Here is a 19255-nt window from a genome sequence, read left to right as displayed (position 1 = left end):
TATGGATGTCAAGCCCAAGAAACCATCCAACATCTTACCGGGGGCTGCCAGGCATTTGCTGCAACTGACTATAAGGAACGGCATGACTCAGTAGGAAAGATCCTCCATCAAGAGATAGCTTTTAAACTGGGACTTCTACAAACAAACCATCTCCCATATTATCAATACGTTCCTGAGAGTATGCTTGAGAATGACAACTACAAGCTATACTGGGATCGCACTGTGCTCACAGACCAAACTGTAGCACATAACAGACCAGATCTCGTGCTAGTTAATAAACTTACAAGACAAACAACACTAATCGATGTGGCGATACCTAACAACAATAATCTGCGTGTTAAGTACAACGAAAAGATCGCCAAGTACAGAGATCTGGAAATACAAATAAGGAGACAATGGAGAATGGAAAGTACCCAGACGATACCTATTATTCTGTCTACCACTGGAGTCATCCCGAAGAACCTTCTAGAAAACATAAGAAAGCTGGGTCTAAATGAACATCTATATAAGATCATGCAGAAAGCTGTGCTACTTTCGACGTCCAGATGCGTTCGAAAATTTTTGGGAGATACACCGATGTACCAAGTCACCTAGGACTCGATAACATGGAAAGAGTCCCACCAGAGCTCAATCCTTTTGATACCGTAGGTATCTGGGATGAGTGAATTTTCCCCTTAGAGGGAGTGTGAGCCGTATGGCTAAATCTGAATAATAATATCTAAATTTAGATTCTAGATCTAAGTTCATTATATTTAAAATACGTTTTTCTCGGCTCAGACTGTCGTAACTAAATCCGGGAAATTTTAAGCCATTCTAATTTTTCTCCTGTTGCTAATTGCTTTCTTTCTATTTACGATGTCGTGCTCCAATTTTTTGGTACTGAAAAATCATTGTTTCCATTTTATGAGTCCAAAATAAAGGCTCCTCTTTCTTTGAGATGTTTATTACGTCTATCTAGTCATCTGGTACAAATATATTTTTGTGATATTTTTTTCCCTTGTCAATGACACCAATATTTTGATCACAAGTTGAAAAACAGTGTCCAGACACAAAAAATTTTAGATTTATTTCCTTTACATTGCTTTTTTGCGTTTCATTAAAAAGAACTAAAACGACTTTTATATCAGAATATAAATTTGGTATGGATGTTGTTTCAGCAAAAACAGAAATATACTTAATCAAATCTGACAAAATCTCTTAAGCAATACGCGAAGCAACACTTTCGTTCCATATAAACATATGCCCAATGTTTTCAACTTCATTATGTACACACAAATTGAAAACCCAGGTCTGTCGTTTATAATAAGCTACAGATGTAGACAGAACTGGCACTGGCCAGGGTCTCGGTAGATTAAAAACTGGAACACGTTTTTTTTCTTTGTTTTGCTCCTTCAGTTTCTTTCTTCTTTAATTGCTTCACAACTTCTGCTTTATTTTTGATGCAGGTTCCTTTCCACTTTAATATTGTTTTCTCTTCTCCTTCATTTAACGTTTTGAGTAGAGTTTTAAAATAGTAGCCGCATTTTTGACATGTGTCCTTTTGTGGCATGTGAAACGATAGATTAGAAGGAGAATTAAAAGTATCTCTAAAGACAAAAAGAGACAATGCCTTCTTTTCCACGACTTTCCAAGATTTTCTATATTCATTGTTTAAATTTGGAGGAAAATATTTTTTGCTTGTGTGATGCCTACAATTATATTGTTCATATACTGGAAATTTGTTAATAAACTCCATTAGGTACTTTCCATCATCTCTTTTTCTCTTATTATGTGGTACATGTTTACCACGTTTATCCTAAATGGGAGTTCCCGTATATGCTTTTCTGTTCAGAGTATTTGTTATTTTGCCATCGCTAACATCTAAGACGTTTTTAAAAAAATTTTTACATACTTCGTGGTCATTTCCATTTTCATCTTGTAATCTGTGACTCCTCCTCTTCTATTTTTTTGGTGCTTCCTTCTTTGTATATTTCCTTTTTGCAGCTTAATCAGTAATTTGAAAAAAAAGAAAAACATCTTTGGATATCTAATCTAGCTAATAAAAATATTAAAGTATTTGCTGTTGAGGATATTTACTTATTTTATCCGGTCAACTTAGATGGCAACTTCTACAGCAACTTCCTGGTTTGCATACTTTTGAACGAACAGTCAGAAAACATAAAAAATTGTCGATATAACTTTATTAACCTATGAATTTTAAATGTCAATAGTATCAAAATTTCATAATTTAGTGGAGTAAACTTGCCGGAGGTTGGCCCAATTACAAACAACCATTACGGCGCGGTAACTATTACTTCTTCTAGTTTAAAAACGGGTTATAGTGACATCGGTTATCCCTAATAATATAACACATTAGGAAAATTAAAATGTCGCATCATAATTGCAAATATGTGTTATTCTGGTCTATCCAAGTACTTAGCTAACAAACGTTTATTTGTGACAAATTATTTATTGAAAAGTGTCTCATTTTCATCTTCATATTTACTCTAAATATGCAGTCGTCTTAATTTTTACATAATCAAAATGTTTCCTATCTTGGAGGCCCACTTTTCTTAATACTTCCTGATTTCTAACTCTTCTATGGTAGAATCTGTCGACCACCAATATTTTTGTCTTAGCTTCATTGACTTTCAGGACAACTTTGGGCTGAAATGGGCAAACCAGGTGCATTGGTGTGCTCATTTCTATTAAAATGGACCACAGATTTATTCAGCTTACACAATCAACTACCTTTTGGTAGTCAACGAAGCATTCATAGGTACTTGAAATTCTCTAGACTTCTCAATGAGTTGTCTCAGGTTCAGGATTTGTTCCCTTTACCCTTTACAAACCCCGCTTGTTCCTGAGGTATGTGGTAATGTAGATAGGTTTTTAATCTGTTTCTGATGATACACAACAAGATTTTACTAGCATGTGTTATTAGTGTGTGTGCGGTAGTTTTATCAATCCACGTCCACAGTCCACGTATTATCGGATATACATGGCTTACGGCCCTTGGAAACCGCTGCCTCACAGTCTTTTGCAGCCTAGATTACCTTATCTTTGAGATAGATCCAAGTGCTGTCAGGGTAACTATCTACTGATTGTAAAGAAAGAGCTTTTTCTAGGTTCTGTTGAAAGTCATTGATTTTTGATGACTTAGAGAGTCTATGTCCATGCCTTCATTATATACAAGAGAACAAGCCAAACGTAACATTTAAGTATCTTCTATATTAGATTAAAATCCAACTTCCGATTAGTCAGAAATTTACTTTATCAGTTTCAAAAAAGCATTTCTGGCTTGTTCTACTTTGGTCTTTATTTTAGTCTCAGAGTCCTAACTATCGTTTAGCAGACAACCCAAATAATTAAACTGCCTGACTTTCTCAAAGACTTTACTTAAAGGTAAAATAGAGGGCCATAGAGGTGTAGGAAAAAAACAAGTTTCTTGGTTAAAAAACATTCGTGAATGGGCACAGATAACAAATGCAGGACAATTATTCTATATTGCAGAAGATCGAGAAGCCTTCGCAATGGTGATCGCCAACGTCGGATAATTCTGATATGGCACGCGAAGAAGAAGAAGACTTTCTCAATTTCTTTTCCAACTACATATATCTTTGCATTTGGGTAATTATTGCCACCTATAATTATTGTTTTAGCCTTCTTGATTTTTATTTTCAAACCCAAAGTTTCACTTGCAAGGGTCACTTGAGTTGATCAGTTAATATACAGTAATACATTGGAGATCTTCGACGTTATCTGCCACTATCCCTGTGTCATTGACATATCTAATGTTGTTGATAAATATGCCATTTACTTTAATAGTCTTATTAGAGTCTGCCACTGCTTCTGCGAATGCTATTTCTACCTATAGAAAAAAAGTCTTCATATTCTCTATAGCTGTGATTCTAAGAACCATGCGCTAGGCACTGACTTTATAGTAAAAAATAATAAAAAAATTTATAAGAATATGTAGAACTTAGAATTTAGAATTTAGAAAAATAAAAAATGGGGTAAAATCCAATAAGGTGCCGGGATACGATCTCATTACAGGTAAGGTCCTTTAAGAACTAACTCATAATTGCTACAGAATAATTATCTTCAATGCTATGTTAAGTCCACACTACTTCCCTTTACAATGAAAAGTGGCACAGATTATACTCATTAAACTTAGTAAAGATCCAAAAGATGTCAACTGATACCGACTAATTAGTTTACTCCCATTAATTTCTAAGGTTTTTGTAAAACTTCTGTTGAGAAAAATCAAACCAATATTGGACAAAAAGGGTCTTATACCTGACCATCAATTCGGAATTCGGATTTCGTAACCAACACGCTAAAATAAAACAAGTTCACAGATTATACACAACAATAAGAAATAGTTTTGAAAACAGACAATACTGTACTGTATGCAGCCTCTCAAGTTTTTGATAAGGTATGGCACACAAAAGTTCTGTACAAGTTAAAGAAAAACCTACCTTACACTTACTTCAAACTACTTAAATCGTACCTTACAGAAAGAAGATATCTAGTAAGGTATAGTGAAGCCTATACAAAACTCTACCCCATCATATCTGGTGTACCTCAGGATAGTGTGCTTGGGCCGATCTTGTACCTGATGTATACGGATGACTTACCAACAAGCAATTACCTTACGCTTGCAACATTTGTAGATGATACTGCTTTTCTAACATCATATAGTATCCAGTAATAGCATCAGAGATACTGCAACTACATCTAAACAAAACTAATGACTGGTTTAAACTATTGAGAATTAAAATAAATCTTTTAAAATCCACAAATATTACATTTACTCTAAGAAAAGGTATATGTCCACAAGTTAATCTCGATGGACATCATTTACTCCAAACGGATGACGTAAAATATCTAGGCGTTTATATGGACAAACGTTCATATGGAAATAAGCTGCTGATATGCAAAGTTATAATAAAACCCGTTTGGTCATATGGTTCGAAGCTCTGGGGATCAGCTAGCAAATCTAATGTTATAAAAAGACACAGATTTCAATATAAAACTCTAAGAACAATCGTTAATGCCCCTTGGTATATCCAGAATGACGCTTGACATATTTATAGATCTGCAGATACTAACAGTCTCTGAATAATGCAAAATATTTCCGAACAATATAAAAACAGGTTGCGCGTGCATTCCAGCACCCTGGCATACAATCTTCTCCACAACCAACAAGCGAAGATATTAAAGCGGTATGATCCCTTGGACCTACCAAACCTTTCCTGACAGTACTTACAGTAGTGGAAGCTAGGCCTTCAATAGCGCCCAGCCATTATGATCTATGCCGCTTTTAGTATTCGTGTTCGCATATCTTTGTATGTGCGCATCCCACCGGTAAACAAGCCAATATTTGTGTTCTGATGCTTTGCTTACTGGACCTTATTTCTGGATCTACTAGATTCTAGATATTACTGGATCTCTCTGATATTGTAGATGTAGATGTAAAAGACAGACAATTTTAATTTTTGCTTTTATTGTGAAACAGATTTTTAAAAATCTTGATGTTAGAAAAAAAAGTATTTAAAGTTTTATGAAACACACGCCTTAAAGTCGAGAACGTAAGTAGAAAAAGTACACATTTGATTTAACAAATTTTCATATATTTAGTCTTTTAACGTACTACATGTTTTCTTTTTCAAACAAATTTACCAGACTCATTCGAATGAACAAAAACAAACCTAATCAAGTTTTTTTACAATACTTTTTAGATCTTCACTACTCACAAAAATCGTTTTATTCTTTTGCTTTTTGGTCTTTCTTTGTTGAACTTTTGAAACATCAACAGCACTTGTCTCTTCTTTTCTGTTTTTAGTGTAACTGTCAGTTTTATCTACCTCTTGTATTACTGATTCACCCGATGTTTGCTTATCTGATAAATTTTTCTGGACGTTCAAGGTTGAGTTTTCTTGTTTGGCAATTTGTATATTTTCCGGAGATTCTGTTGCAAGTGCTAATGTTGGGATCAGCCCAATTGTTTCCCCGACATCGATGTGATTTACTAGTGTTATCCTGGGTGTGTCCATTGGTTTGGTATCAAGAAGGATTTGTGATTTACTTGTTTCATTTAAAGAAGAATTTAAGCTACTATCTTTAACGTTGCTTAAAACTTTTGAAGTTATTTCTTCATTTTGAAGCTCATCTGATTTAATTTCTGTATCCACAACGGTTTTTTCAATATGTGGCAAGCTTGCTGTGCTGTCTAAATTGGATTTCTGAGTTAGATTTTGACAATTGTCTAAAAATAATAAAGTAGATTAATACCATGATGCCTTTTGAAAAATAAAAAAATTAGTTTTTCTTTGATATAGCGCTCAACCTATGTTTTTAAAAAACATTGATACCGGAGATACAAGAAATGATAGCGTCATATAAACTTGAAGAATCTTTTGAAAAATGCAGAATAAAATGTAATTTCGTATCTTATAATGTTATAATTTTATCACTTTATCATTTTATCAATTTTATAATTTCAAAAATAGCATCCCGTTGCCAGCCTTTCCCACAAAACTGTATATAATTTACTACCATTTTTATTGGGAATCAGCCACAATATTACTTTATAATTAGTATTTTTGATGTTTTAATTTTTACAAAAGCATTTCGATCCAGTCCCGCTGAAAGTCTCTGTTGTGAATCTCATGAACTCCCTCTTTACCTTCGGTGGTAGCAACTACTCCTATCTTATGCTACCGAGTTTCATCAAATCCGACTAACCCTCTATTTAATATTCTCACTTCGCCAATTCCTGGACTCGTAAACTCGCTAGACCATCATCATCATTTTGGCTTTACAACCCTGTGTGGGTCCTAGCCTCCCCAAGAATTTTTCTCCAGTCGTCCCTATCCATCGCCTTCCTCCGCCAAGCACGTATTTCCATATTTCTCATATCTTGGTCTATGTTATCTAGGAATCTTGTTCTGGGTCTTCCTCTTCTTCTTTGACCAATAGGTCTATCAAGGAGCGTTTTTCTAGCTGGGTCGGTTTGCTCCATCCGCATTACATGGCCCCACCTCAGACGTCCTATCTTTATGTGTTTTACGATATCTGGTTCCTGGTATATCCTATAGAGTTCGAAGTTGTATCGTCTTCTCCAGACACCATTTTCATTTACCGCTCCATAGATGCGCCTTAGTATTTTTCTTTCGAAACATCCTAACATGTTTTCATTGCTTTTTGTTAAAGTCCAGGTTTCTGAACCATATGTTAGGACTGGGCGTATTATTGTTTTGTAGAGTTTTACTTTTGTATTTCTTGATTTAGCCCAAAATAGCATCTATTAGCCGTGCAAATTCTGCGGTTTATCTCTGCGGTAGTGTCATTTTCAGTATTGACGAGCGTTCCCAGGTATACAAATTTGTTAACTGCTTCGATGACGTCATTTTCTATAACAAGTGGCCGTAGTGTTTGTGGTTGCGTACCTATTTTCATGTATTTTGTTTTGTTGGTGTTTATTATTAAACCCATTTTTGTAGCCGCTTCCTTTAATGCTACGTACGCCTCTCGTGCTGCGTTTTCCGTTCTCCCAACAATATTGATATCATCAGCATATGCTAAGATTTGCACAGATTTGTTATATATTGAACCGGTAGTTGTGATTTGTGACGTACGTATTACTTTTTCCAGAGCTAGATTGAATAGTATACAGGAGAGTGGGTCTCCCTGACGTAGCCCGTTATTTGTTTTAAAAGGTTCAGAGAGTTCCCCCTGGATTCGTACTTTGCATTCAACTTTTTTAAGGGTTAGTTTGCTTAAACTTACCAACTGATTTGGTACTCCTAGGTCTATCATTGCTCTAAACAATTCTCTTCTATTTACAGAGTCGTAGGCTGCCTTGTAGTCCATAAATATGTGGTGCGTGTCTACACCGTATTCCAGTGTTTTCTCTAGAATTTGTCTTAGGGTTGAAATCTAATGAATTGTTGATTTACCACCTCTGAAACCAGCCTGGTATTGTCCTATTATTCGCTCTGCATATGGTGCCATACGATGGCATAGTATATTGGAGAATATTTTATACGCTGCATTTAGGAGCGTAATTCCTCGATAGTTAGAGCATTCACAGATATCACCCTTTTTGTGTATGGTGCAAAGTATTTCAATATTCGCTAGACCAGATGTATACTTTTAATCCCACAGATTCTACAACCCTTGTACCAAGACACAAAATTGCCTCAAACACTTGCATCTATATAATCAGAATCCCCACCATGGTCTAGATTCCCTCTGTAAATTTAATAATCATTTTTCGACAAGCTTTCAAGGATATTGTAAATACATCCCACTTTGATAAGGTGCTTTATACCGATATATCCCGAAACGCAGATGGAGTTAGCTGTTCTGTCACTACTGTTGATACAGTATTAGGACAATACCGAATATCAAATAAATGTAGCTTGTTTTCAGGAGAATTCTTCTGTATTATAAAAAAAAAACTCGAGTTCCCATTTGAAAATCACCAAAGTGTAGCTTTGTGCACTGATTCCTTATCAGCAATTCATTCATTAGAAAATATTTTTAATCAACTTCACCTAGTGCAAAAATACTAGAATCAATCCATGTCCACACTTCCCCAGGGACCTCAATAACAATAATATGGGTGCCTTCTTCTTTCGGCATCCAAGGATATGAGATATCTGACAGCGCTGCAAAAGAAGCATCTACATCCAACTTACCCATCTACAATATATATCTCCAAGAAGATATAAAATCAAAATTCAAAAGAAATATCCAAGGCAAGTGGCAGGAACTTTGGACCACCAAAGACACAAAGCTCAGAGAAATACAACCTAATGTTAACAGCTATTTATCCTTAGCATCCCTGAACAAAAAAGAGAAAATAGCAATACAAAGATTTAGAATAGGACACACACGTTTGACACACGGTCATCTTATGTCCTTTGCATACCAACAGTTATGCTCTTACTGTAATGATATTCCCATTACAGTCAAGCACATCCTATCCCATCAAGCACAGTTTAACAGAACTTCTGAACTGTTCAAGCCGACTCAACAGCCTAATAGACTTCTTAAAGACTACACAGCTGTTTAACAAAATATTCTTCTTCTTAAGATGCCATACACCAAAGTGCGTAGGCAACTATCTCATTATTAGAATTCTGTTCTTGGCGGCGTGACACAGCTCGCCTGTATTGTGTATTCCTGTCCATTATTTAATATTCCTTAACCAGGATAATTGTTTGCGGCCGGCTCCTCTCCTACCTTCGATCTTCCCTTGTAGGATTAACTGTGGTATTTCATATTTTGCTCCTCTCAATGTGTGCCCAAGGTAACCAATCTTGCGTTTTTTAATTAATTCAAAGAGTTCTCTTTCCACGCCGGCTCTCTTAAGGACGTCATCGTTTCGAACTCTATCCACCCAAGGTATGCACATCATTCTTCTCAATAACCACATTTCAAATGCTTTAAGTTTGTTGATAGATGTTTTTTTCAAAGTCCACGTTTCCATGTCATAAAGCAAGATGGACCATATGTAGCACATGACCATTCTGTAGCGTATTTCGAAATTACGGGTTTTGATTACATAGGAGCGGTCTGAATTTCACAAAAGCTTGTCTTGCCATTTGTATTCGGGTTTTTATCTCTTGTTGTGAATCCGATTGGTCATTGATTGTGGTGCCAAGGTATTTAAAAGTTTTCACGCGTTTTATGCGATCGTCACCTATGCATATTATCGGGTTTTCTGGAGGGTTTCTGCTAATGACCATATATTTCGTTTTCAAAATGTTGATTTTGAGGCCATATTTTTTACCTATGCTATTTACCCTATCAAGTAATAACTGCTGATCTTCCAAATTATCAGTTATAATCACTGTGTCGTCCGCATAGCGTAGGTTGCTAATTGGTATGCCGTTCACCTTAATGCCTAATTCCGTGTCTTCTAATGCTTCCGCAAATATATTTTCAACATATAAATTAAAAAGCATCGGAGAGAGTATGCAGCCTTGGGGGACACCTTTCCGGATTTCCGGATTTAACAAAATATAATTTACATAATATTGTTATTATTTACTATTGTAAACTCTGTATCATAACTCTACAGGTACTATTGTAAACCTTTGTTCAATAACCAAAGACGTCGAGACACGTTAATTCGAAATAAAAAAAATTCATAAAACTAAAGTAAAATTATGGCTTATTCCCAATAAAAATGGTAAGATGTATTAAGATGCCACAAGAAAATATCTACAGAAGAGACTGTATATATTTTATGACTTACCTTTGCCGACTTCAGTAGACCCCGTCTTTATGTCCAATTTAAAATTGCTCTCGTCTGACTTACTACATTCATTTTCACATTTAAAATGTTTTACCCGTTTCTGATAGTTACTTTCTTTTAACGAACAGTATGGTTTTAAATCAACTGATACTTTTAGTTGCTCATTTTGTTGCTCATTATCGCCGCAGTTATCACTTTTTTTGCACACGCTATAATTTCTTTTCGTATCCCTTATTTCTGTCTCTGATGCACACAACTTTCTTCTAAATCTGTCATTAGTGCTTTTACTTTTGTTTTTACAATTTGGTTCCGAATTACGTTTGCTGCTATCATCATTTTCGTGCGACTTTTTCTTCTTTTTCTTCGATTTGCATGGATCAACATCGCCACATTTGTCTTTTTTATATTTTTTTGATGATTTGTTTTCGGGTCCCTTTTGTTTCTTATCAGCTGCTAAACATTTTGGTACTTCAGACTCGTCATGAGAATCTGCAGAAGTTTTATCTATTACACATGGCAATTTTTTATTAACTGCTTTTCTATCTTTTAACTTTTCGCACATATGTTTATCAACTTTACATATTATTTTCCTTTTATTAGGAGTTCCAAACTTTATACAAATTTTCCTAGTGCTTTTAGCAGATTTCTTTTGTAATTCATCTTTGCAGTTTGTCCCTCCTTTAGGTTCTTCTTTTGAAGATTTGCAATTAACGCTTTTGTTTTGGTTGCTACAGGCATCTGTGTTGCTTGAATTTGAGCTAAAGCTTCTAGTTTGACATTTAGGTGTCATCTCAGATAATATTTCGTTAGTTAATGATTTTTGCGACATTTTGATTTCAGTTGGTGTCAAATTTTTAAAATCTGGTACTTGTATTTTGTGAAACTTGCAATTTTTTGATATCCAAATGCTTCCGTTTTCGCCGTCATGCAACATCGAAATAACTCCTTTTGCTACAGTTTCTGACCTAAAAGTAATATACAAATATAGAGGCCATATATGGAATGCCGTTTTGTATTTGGTTTGTAATTTTTTTGTTTTTAAAAATAATGTGTCATTAAAAATAATGTGTGTTCTTTATTCATAAATACACATTAATGTTTTATATATCAGATTTTAATATTAAAAATGGGAAAATCTGCATACCAGGATAGTCAAAAAGTGACATATGAAAAAGGTAAATTTTGCACCTAATATGGAATATGTACTTAATATGGAATATGCTGTGATCCTTATATGGAACACAGTAATATGCATTTAAATAGAAAAAGATTTAAAATAAAACACGATCTATTTTACGAAATTATTTATTTTTATATATTAACTTATTAGGATTTAGATACTTTCTATCCTTCGACAAAACATGTTAATTGTATTTGCAAATCTCACAAATAACGATATCAGTTTCACACCCGGAACAATCTATATGGCACCATTCTTTGCAAACAACGAACTGTATCCACTTCTTTCCTTTTCTGTCTTCCAAAAATTTTCCATAACAATAGAAACAAGTAGCATCTTCTTCTTTAGGATTGTCTGCTGCAATATCTATCATGTCATCATCATCGGAAGAATCGTCTTTGAAACATACTGATTCCGATTATAAAGAGGGATCTTGAAATATTGTCTTCTAATTTGTCTTACGTAGATGCTGGTAACTACAGGATTGTTGTTGGTTATCTAATGATTCCATTAGTAATTTCCGCTTTACTATTTTGGCTTGTTTTGAAAAAATTATTGAAGTTTTTAAAGCGTCTTTGTCTGGAGACGAGGTAATAATCGCTGCTTTTTTAGGTGCCCTAACCCGTCGAGATCCTTTCTTTTTTGGAAAGGTTGGTACCGGTGTAATATTTTCGGGTCCAACAAATTCATTTTTATCTACACTATTGTCGGCAATATTTTCAACTACTGCATATTGTTCTTTTTCAGTATTTTCTTGTTTTGCAGCACGAAGATAGCTTTTGTTAAAGACATGGCGATGTATAGGAAATATTCCGGTCTTTCTGAAGCCATTAACAACAATTGTCCCAGTTTGCACCTTAAGCCTTTCACCTTTCCAAATAGTTCAGCAATGTCATAATGTGTAATTGGTCTTTGAATTGACCTTAAAAATAATCTCAACATCTCACTATAATGGGTTTTTAAGGGTACCATTAACTTTTTATCTAAGGGCTGCATGTAATGGGTAGAATGAGGGGGCACACTATGTCAACAAAATTCTCTCTTGCCAAATTTATCATTTCTAAATTTCGACAATGTGTGTGGTGTCCGTCTAACACTAGCAACACTGGATGGTTTTGTGATGGTTTCACTTTTTCAATAAATAAAGTGTAGGAACCACTGTATAAAAATATGGGTTTGAATCCATCCACTTGGATGACACACAATTTTTGAACTAGGAGGAGCACCCTTTCCCAATAAAACATTGTGGTTTTTTCTGGGAAAAATCAAATATGGCGAAACAAAAGTTCGTCCGGCACTCACACACAAGACTGCTGTGACTAAAGAACCTCTTTCTGCAGAAGTTAATGCTCCTACCTACTTTGAACCTCTAAGCGCAAGAACGTATTGGACTTTAGACTGACCAATACTTAATCCAGTCTCATCCACTTTACTTACTCTATCAGCTGAATAATTATGATTTTTAAATGCCGCCTCCAAATGACGTTTTCCTTATTAAAGCCTTTGGCTCTATTACAGAAATTCTATCCTTGTGTCGTTTCAGGAATAAATTCAACCATTTCCTTCCGGCACTTTCCTTTTCTTTTAAAAATGGATTGGGTATTTTATTAACAGTGGCCAGCTGATAAACCATCTTTTTAACACCATTTCTTGTTAACCCGTAAAACTTTTTTTCCATTTAAAGTAGATAGTCTACCAACTGATTTTTTTGTGAAGTTTTGTGGTAGGACTGTAGATCTTCCTAATTTTGTTTTGAACAACCTGAACTTGTGTACCATTCATCTTAGTTGATAGACGAAATAATGTAGTACGTGGAACATTGAATATATCTGCGACTTTTTTGTACCCCATATCCTGACTTCGGACAGCTTGGATGGCACGAACCGTATCTTCTTTTCTCCATTTTTTACGACCCATGGTATTACTCTAAAAAAATTAATAATTAATTTAGACAGTGTTTATTAACAGAAATCCTATGTAGATTTCCTTCTTAAAATCTTCAAAAATTAAGTGTACCTAATATGGAATATTACATCATGGGGACAGTATAGTATTCCATATAAGGTACATGGCCATCTTTTTTTTTTTTCGTTGGCCAAATTAAAATATTTGCAACAGGTTAATGTTAAATTGCAATATCGGAAAATTAAACTTAAGCCTTCTAAACATGCAAGACATAATTGGATATTTCTATGCTTATTTTAAGTATGTGTATCAAAATGTAGAATACATACCTTAAATAATTTTCCAGCCGGCGTAAAAGCAAACATAACTACAAAATTACACCTGTTACTTTTAACGGTTTAATGATGACTGTCTACAGGCACGAGATGCATTGGCTACACGCTGGTGATGTCGTTCCAGGGTTGCCACTTTTAGTTTGTTCAACCTAAGGATATTCCATAATGGGGACATATTCCATATCTGGCACACTTCCTCTATGTGTTATTCAACTTAATAAAGTACGTTAAGTATTAAATTGGATATACAGCCTATAAATGGCAACACTGCACGCCGTCGACTTTCCACGAACATCCGCTGTCCCGTCGCCAATAATTTGTCATTATACAGCGTAGATTTTTAATTTATTTTTGTATACAACATGTCTATTTATGCGCCCGCAGAAAAGATTCAAATAATAAAATGGTTTTATGGTGGCAATTCTGGACAACAGTGTGTAGATTTATTTTCTGTTTTTTGTGGTCCTTGCGTATAGTCAATTCATAATATTGTTAAAAAGTTTGAGATTTGTTATTGCCTCAAAAATTGCAGAAGATGACACGCTCAAGAAGTATCACCAGAAAAATTTAGGAAAGAGAATACCGTCGAAGTAGATTCAAGTAGAAGCGTTGTTAGAGAGTTAGATATTAGCAATGTTACTGTAAGGACAGTATGGAAAAAGCACGGTTACAAGAATTTTCAATATTCGAAAACGCAACAGGTTTATCCAGGCGACTACTTTCGAAGAATGGAGTTTTGTGAAACTTAATAATGAAGGCTGATGATGAACCACATTTTATTAAAAACATTTTATTCACTAATGAGTTTTCGTTTCGTTAGTAGGGAGACAAGTCTTCCATTACGAGGTATTGGGGGCGCGAAATATAGCACATAGTGTTGTTTACCGAACTCAACGTCCTCAAATAATTATTAATGTCTGGACTGGCATTTTAGGAGAACACATAATAGGTCCATTTTTTATTGAGGGCAAATGGAATAGTAGAGTATACCTCGATTTGTTACAGAATCATGTTCTTCCTGCTATTCTTAATCTTCCTAATGTAAATCTTGAGAATATTTGGTTTCGTCAAGACCGCTGTTTAGTTCACTTCACAGTTTAATAATTAAAAAGTACTTAAACAATACTTTCCCGAATCGAGTTATCAGTGGAATAGGCGATATTAAGTGGCCTTGCAATCTCCAGATCTTACACCCATGGACTTTATTTTTTGGAGATATTTAAAAAACATTATCTACGATTATCCTGACACTAGAGCCCAAAATTTCGATGAATTAAAAAACCGAATACGAGAAGTCTCCAATTCTATTACAGCAAACTCTTACATCTGTCCGCAGAAGTTTTTATCACAGATTGGGATACTGTTCAGTCTTCTTTTTCATATGCCATCCCCTCTAAGAAGGTTGGCGACCATCATGGCAATTCGCACTTTCGATACCGCTGTTCTAAAGAGGTCAGCAGAAGTGCAGGTAAACCAAGCTCTCAAATTGTTTAACCAGGAGATGTGTCTTCTTCCGCGACTCCTTCTACCCTGTCTTCTTCCTTGCATTATTAATTGCAACAAGTTATAACGCTCGCCCCTCATGACATGTCCCAGATATTGCAATTTTATAACTTTAATTGTATTTAAAACCTCTATCTTTTCCCATTCTTCTAAACACCTCGACATTCGTGACTCTATCCAACCAACATATTCTTAATATCCTGTTGTAGGTCCATAACTCGAAGGCTTCTAATCTGTCCGAAACATCTTTCTTGAATGTCCAAGCCTCCAAGCCATAAAATAATACGGAGAACACGTAGCATCTCAGAAGTCTTATCTTTAAAGAATTTGACACGTCTCTGCAGCAGAGTACTTTTTTCAGTTTGTTGAAAGAATTTCTTGCCTGTCCTATTCTTGCCTTAATTTCTTTTGTGTACTCATTATTTTCGTTAATTATTATACCCAGATATTTATATTTTTCAACTTTTTTAATTTGTTCTCCATATGTGTTTTTTTGGCGCTGTTGGGCTTTTGTAATTACCATAAATTGTCTCTTTTTTGTATTTAGGGACAGTCCGTTTTCTTCACTGACTTCTACCAATCTGTCAAACATTTGTTGTAAATCCTCAAGACATTCCGCTAATAAACTAGTGTCGTCAGCAAACCGTATATTATTGATTGGTCGGCCATTTACTTTTTTTCCCATAGTTAGCTCTTCTAGTGCTTTCTATATTATTTCCTCTGAATACAAATTGAACAAAGTTGGAAACAGGACACAGCCCTGCCTGACGCCCCTCTCAATTTGTATTTTATTGGAAAAGACGTTGTTTTCTGTTACCACAGAGATTTGATTATAATAGATAGCGCTAATGATCCTGATGTCTTTCATATCTAAGTTTTTCTTTTCGAGTAATTCGATAAGACGGTTATGTCTGACCTTATCGAAGGCTTTTTTGTAATCCAAGGACACATAAATACTGGCTGATTAACATACATGAACCTTTGCATAAGTGCATTCACAGATAACAGGGCTTCCCTCATTTCCAGTGCATTTCTAAATCTAAATTGTGTGTCACTTATGTCCTGCTCAAGTTTGTTGTGTATTCTCCGGTGTATAATTTTTAAAAATATTTTGAGCATATGACTCATTAAACTTATTATCCAGTGGTCTTGGCATTCTTTTGCATTTGATTTTTTTGGTAGTGTTATGAATGTTGACATCAGCCAATCTCTGGGAATGATTCCTGTACTGTATATTGTATTGAATAAGTTGACCAATATTCCAATTTACTGTTGTTCTATTAACCGTATTATGTCTACATGTATTTCGTCAGGACCTGTTGCCTTGTTGTTCTTTGTTCGCTTTATCGCCTCTAATACTTTATCTTCTGTTATGTCTGGGCAGTTGTCAAACTTTTCCTGCTCTGGAACTATCTTAGTCCGTTCGTCTTTTAAATAGCTCTTGAATATATTCCTGTCATCTTTTAACCCTTTCACCGACGTCTATAAATATTTTGCCGTTTTATCCAGTAGTATGTTTGTCTTTTTTTCTTTATTAATGCCTGTTATTTCCCTAATTTTTTTATGAAGGTTTAAGTTATCATGTTTCTCTACCAACTGTTTAATATCTTCGCATCTGTCACTATATCATCTTTTCTTTGCATCTCTGATCTTGCTCCTTATATCTCTGTGTATAATATTATACATGTTTTTGTCTTTAGTTTTATAGGATTTCCTTGCATCCATGAGATCCAGAATCTCATCGGTCATTCATTCATTTTTGTTCTTGATCAGCTTAGGTGTTAGTGTTGTCTCACATGTGCGTATAAAAGAATCTTTTAACATATGCCATTTCCTATTCGCATCTTTAGTAGGAATAATTTCTATTTTGGTGAGCTTTTTTTTAATTTTTAGTGTGACTTGCTCTTTTGTTGATGGATCTCTCAAACGGGATACTTGTATCCTCTCTACTTTAGTTTTAGCCACAAGCTTTTTTTTTTCAGTCGTAGAGGGTCAAATATTTGAACCGTTTCTGTAGGGCTTAAAGAATTATTTCTTATTTTATTAGAAATTATTTTTTATTTTTATTAAGAGTATATTTTTGTTTTATCTTTTTAAAGAAATGCGCTTTTATTTTTAATTCCACCACAAAAAATTCTTCACATTATTAAAAACCGAAACCAATGCACTACCTTATAAAAGTTTGTGTGTTTTTCTCGAAAAATACAAAACTTACCGTGCTGTATACCAAAAATGTGTAACAAAACGTTTTAATTTACCTTTTAAATTATTTCCTATGAAAACAAAGGGTAAAACTAAAATGTTATATAAATAAATCGATTCGTAAGATGCTACATTGTAAAAACTGGCTTAGCTAGCTCAGGGTCCTGATTCTATTTCATTTCGATGTCGAAATTTAAAAGCGACTACACCATGACAGTCGCAATCGCTAGCGATTCTCATTCATTTCGATTGTAGTTAAAACTGGGGATATTTACTTTATCATTTTGACACTGCTGAAAATTTGGGTCGGCCCTGTTGTTTATTGGCTGCATACGCATAGCACACTACCACCAGGTGTAATTTTATCTATGCTGCATACGCTAGTTGAATGTTTGATTTGTTTACGTTTATACGTTACGTGAACTTCTGTTTTTTCTTGTTTGAGTTGTTAAATCATAAATAGTGGCTATTCTCAATTATATTTTGAATTGAAAGAAAAGATGGCAAGAAAAAAAAGGCGATGTGGGAGATCTTTAAGTTATAACCACTAAGATTTGACTTAGTGGTTATGTTCTAATATATTTTTAAATTTACTACAGCTTAGTAACACCAACCCTAAACATTTTGGGTATTCTAGAGGCATAAACACCTTCCAAATATGGTTCTAATACCCTTATTAAATAATTTGCAGCTTGTTTATTATGCCGGAATTGCTGCCTAAATTGAGCATCACTTAGTGAAAAAGAATTTTGAGTATCCCGTAACATTCTTCTTATCCTCCTTTGTGAGCGTCGGATATCTATCCTCTCTAATTCCTCCAAAACTAGCAAATGTCCGTAAAACACAGCCATATTAATACTTTTTTTGCCTCAGTTTTCCTTGCAAGGATCAAAACACAACACCGCCTACCTAAACTGAACCTAAGTTCACTTCTCCCAGTTCAGCCCAGCAGCCATGTCATGTCAGATGTCAGATTAATTTCGACTCGAAATTAAATTTCAACCACTTTCTTGAAGTTGAAATTAATTTCGATAAATCGAAAATTAGTGACGTCGTTTGGTTAGTTCAGCTGAAATCCACAAGGTTCGCAAAGTCGCATTTCGACGTCGCCATATTAATTTCGACATGTTTTGAGTCGAAATCTCAATTAGAATCAGGGCCCAGATGTGTGTCTTTATCTTTCGTGTCGAATGATGTGGGTTCGATTCTCACTAGAAAGTTAAAAAGTATTGCCCAGGTCATTGTTTTGAAGGTGCTAACAAACCACGAAGTTTTCTATTTCATGTCGCTTGTAATTATTCTTGTAACAACAGCATCATGTACTAAAAAGATGCTTTAATGCTTCTTGGTGAGTCGCTGTATAAAATACAAATAATTGTAAAAAAAACAAATAATTGAAAATGGCACGTGAAAAAGAAAAAGGCAAGAAAAACCTCATGCAAGACTATAATTCACCTAAAAAGTAAAACAAAACATACCGGGTGATAAAAAATCATCAAACAGGCCATAGTAAACTCGATGGGAAATTCTAAACTGTTGAATTTCTGCTTCCCTAAGAATTTTAAATCAAAAGTCACGGAAAACCAAATGTTAAAATTATTCTATGAATTAACCATATTCCAAACTTTTGTAAAGCAAAAGAAATTTTATAATTAATTAGAAATCACAGTCCCAGTATTTTCAAACAAACTTTTTTAAATTCCTTTTGAATTGTTGTATAACCTGGAATACGTCTATTAAAATACTTTACGCTCAAAAAAGCTCCGACAGTGCTTGCATTATTGCCTAAAGAAAACATTATTGCTGATTTTTTCTGTAATGATTACGTTTCATTAACTTTATTGCGTTTTATACAATAAATCATAAAATAAAAATATA

General features: G+C 34.6%; 2 protein-coding genes across 3 annotated transcripts in view; one reads left to right on the top strand and one right to left on the bottom strand.

The window, feature by feature from the left end:
* Ih (hyperpolarization activated cyclic nucleotide gated potassium channel Ih) overlaps positions 1-19255 on the top strand; it is a 482830-nt gene that overhangs the window by 167978 nt on the left and 295597 nt on the right. The window lies entirely within an intron of this gene.
* LOC140443122 (uncharacterized) overlaps positions 5600-19255 on the bottom strand; it is a 30997-nt gene continuing 17341 nt past the window's right edge. Inside the window, exons 6-7 of the mRNA XM_072534205.1 lie at positions 10253-11217; positions 5600-6250 (exon numbers count right to left, since the gene is read on the bottom strand). Of these exons, the coding sequence (XP_072390306.1) occupies positions 5694-6250; positions 10253-11217 (1522 nt within the window). The 3' untranslated portion in view covers positions 5600-5693. The remainder of the gene's footprint in view (positions 6251-10252; positions 11218-19255) is intronic.

Source organism: Diabrotica undecimpunctata, chromosome 6 (assembly GCF_040954645.1).
Source record: "Diabrotica undecimpunctata isolate CICGRU chromosome 6, icDiaUnde3, whole genome shotgun sequence".
Taxonomy (NCBI): domain Eukaryota; kingdom Metazoa; phylum Arthropoda; class Insecta; order Coleoptera; family Chrysomelidae; genus Diabrotica; species Diabrotica undecimpunctata.
The sequence above is the reverse complement of the archived record's forward strand: the minus strand, read 5'-3'. Positions and strand labels throughout refer to the sequence as shown.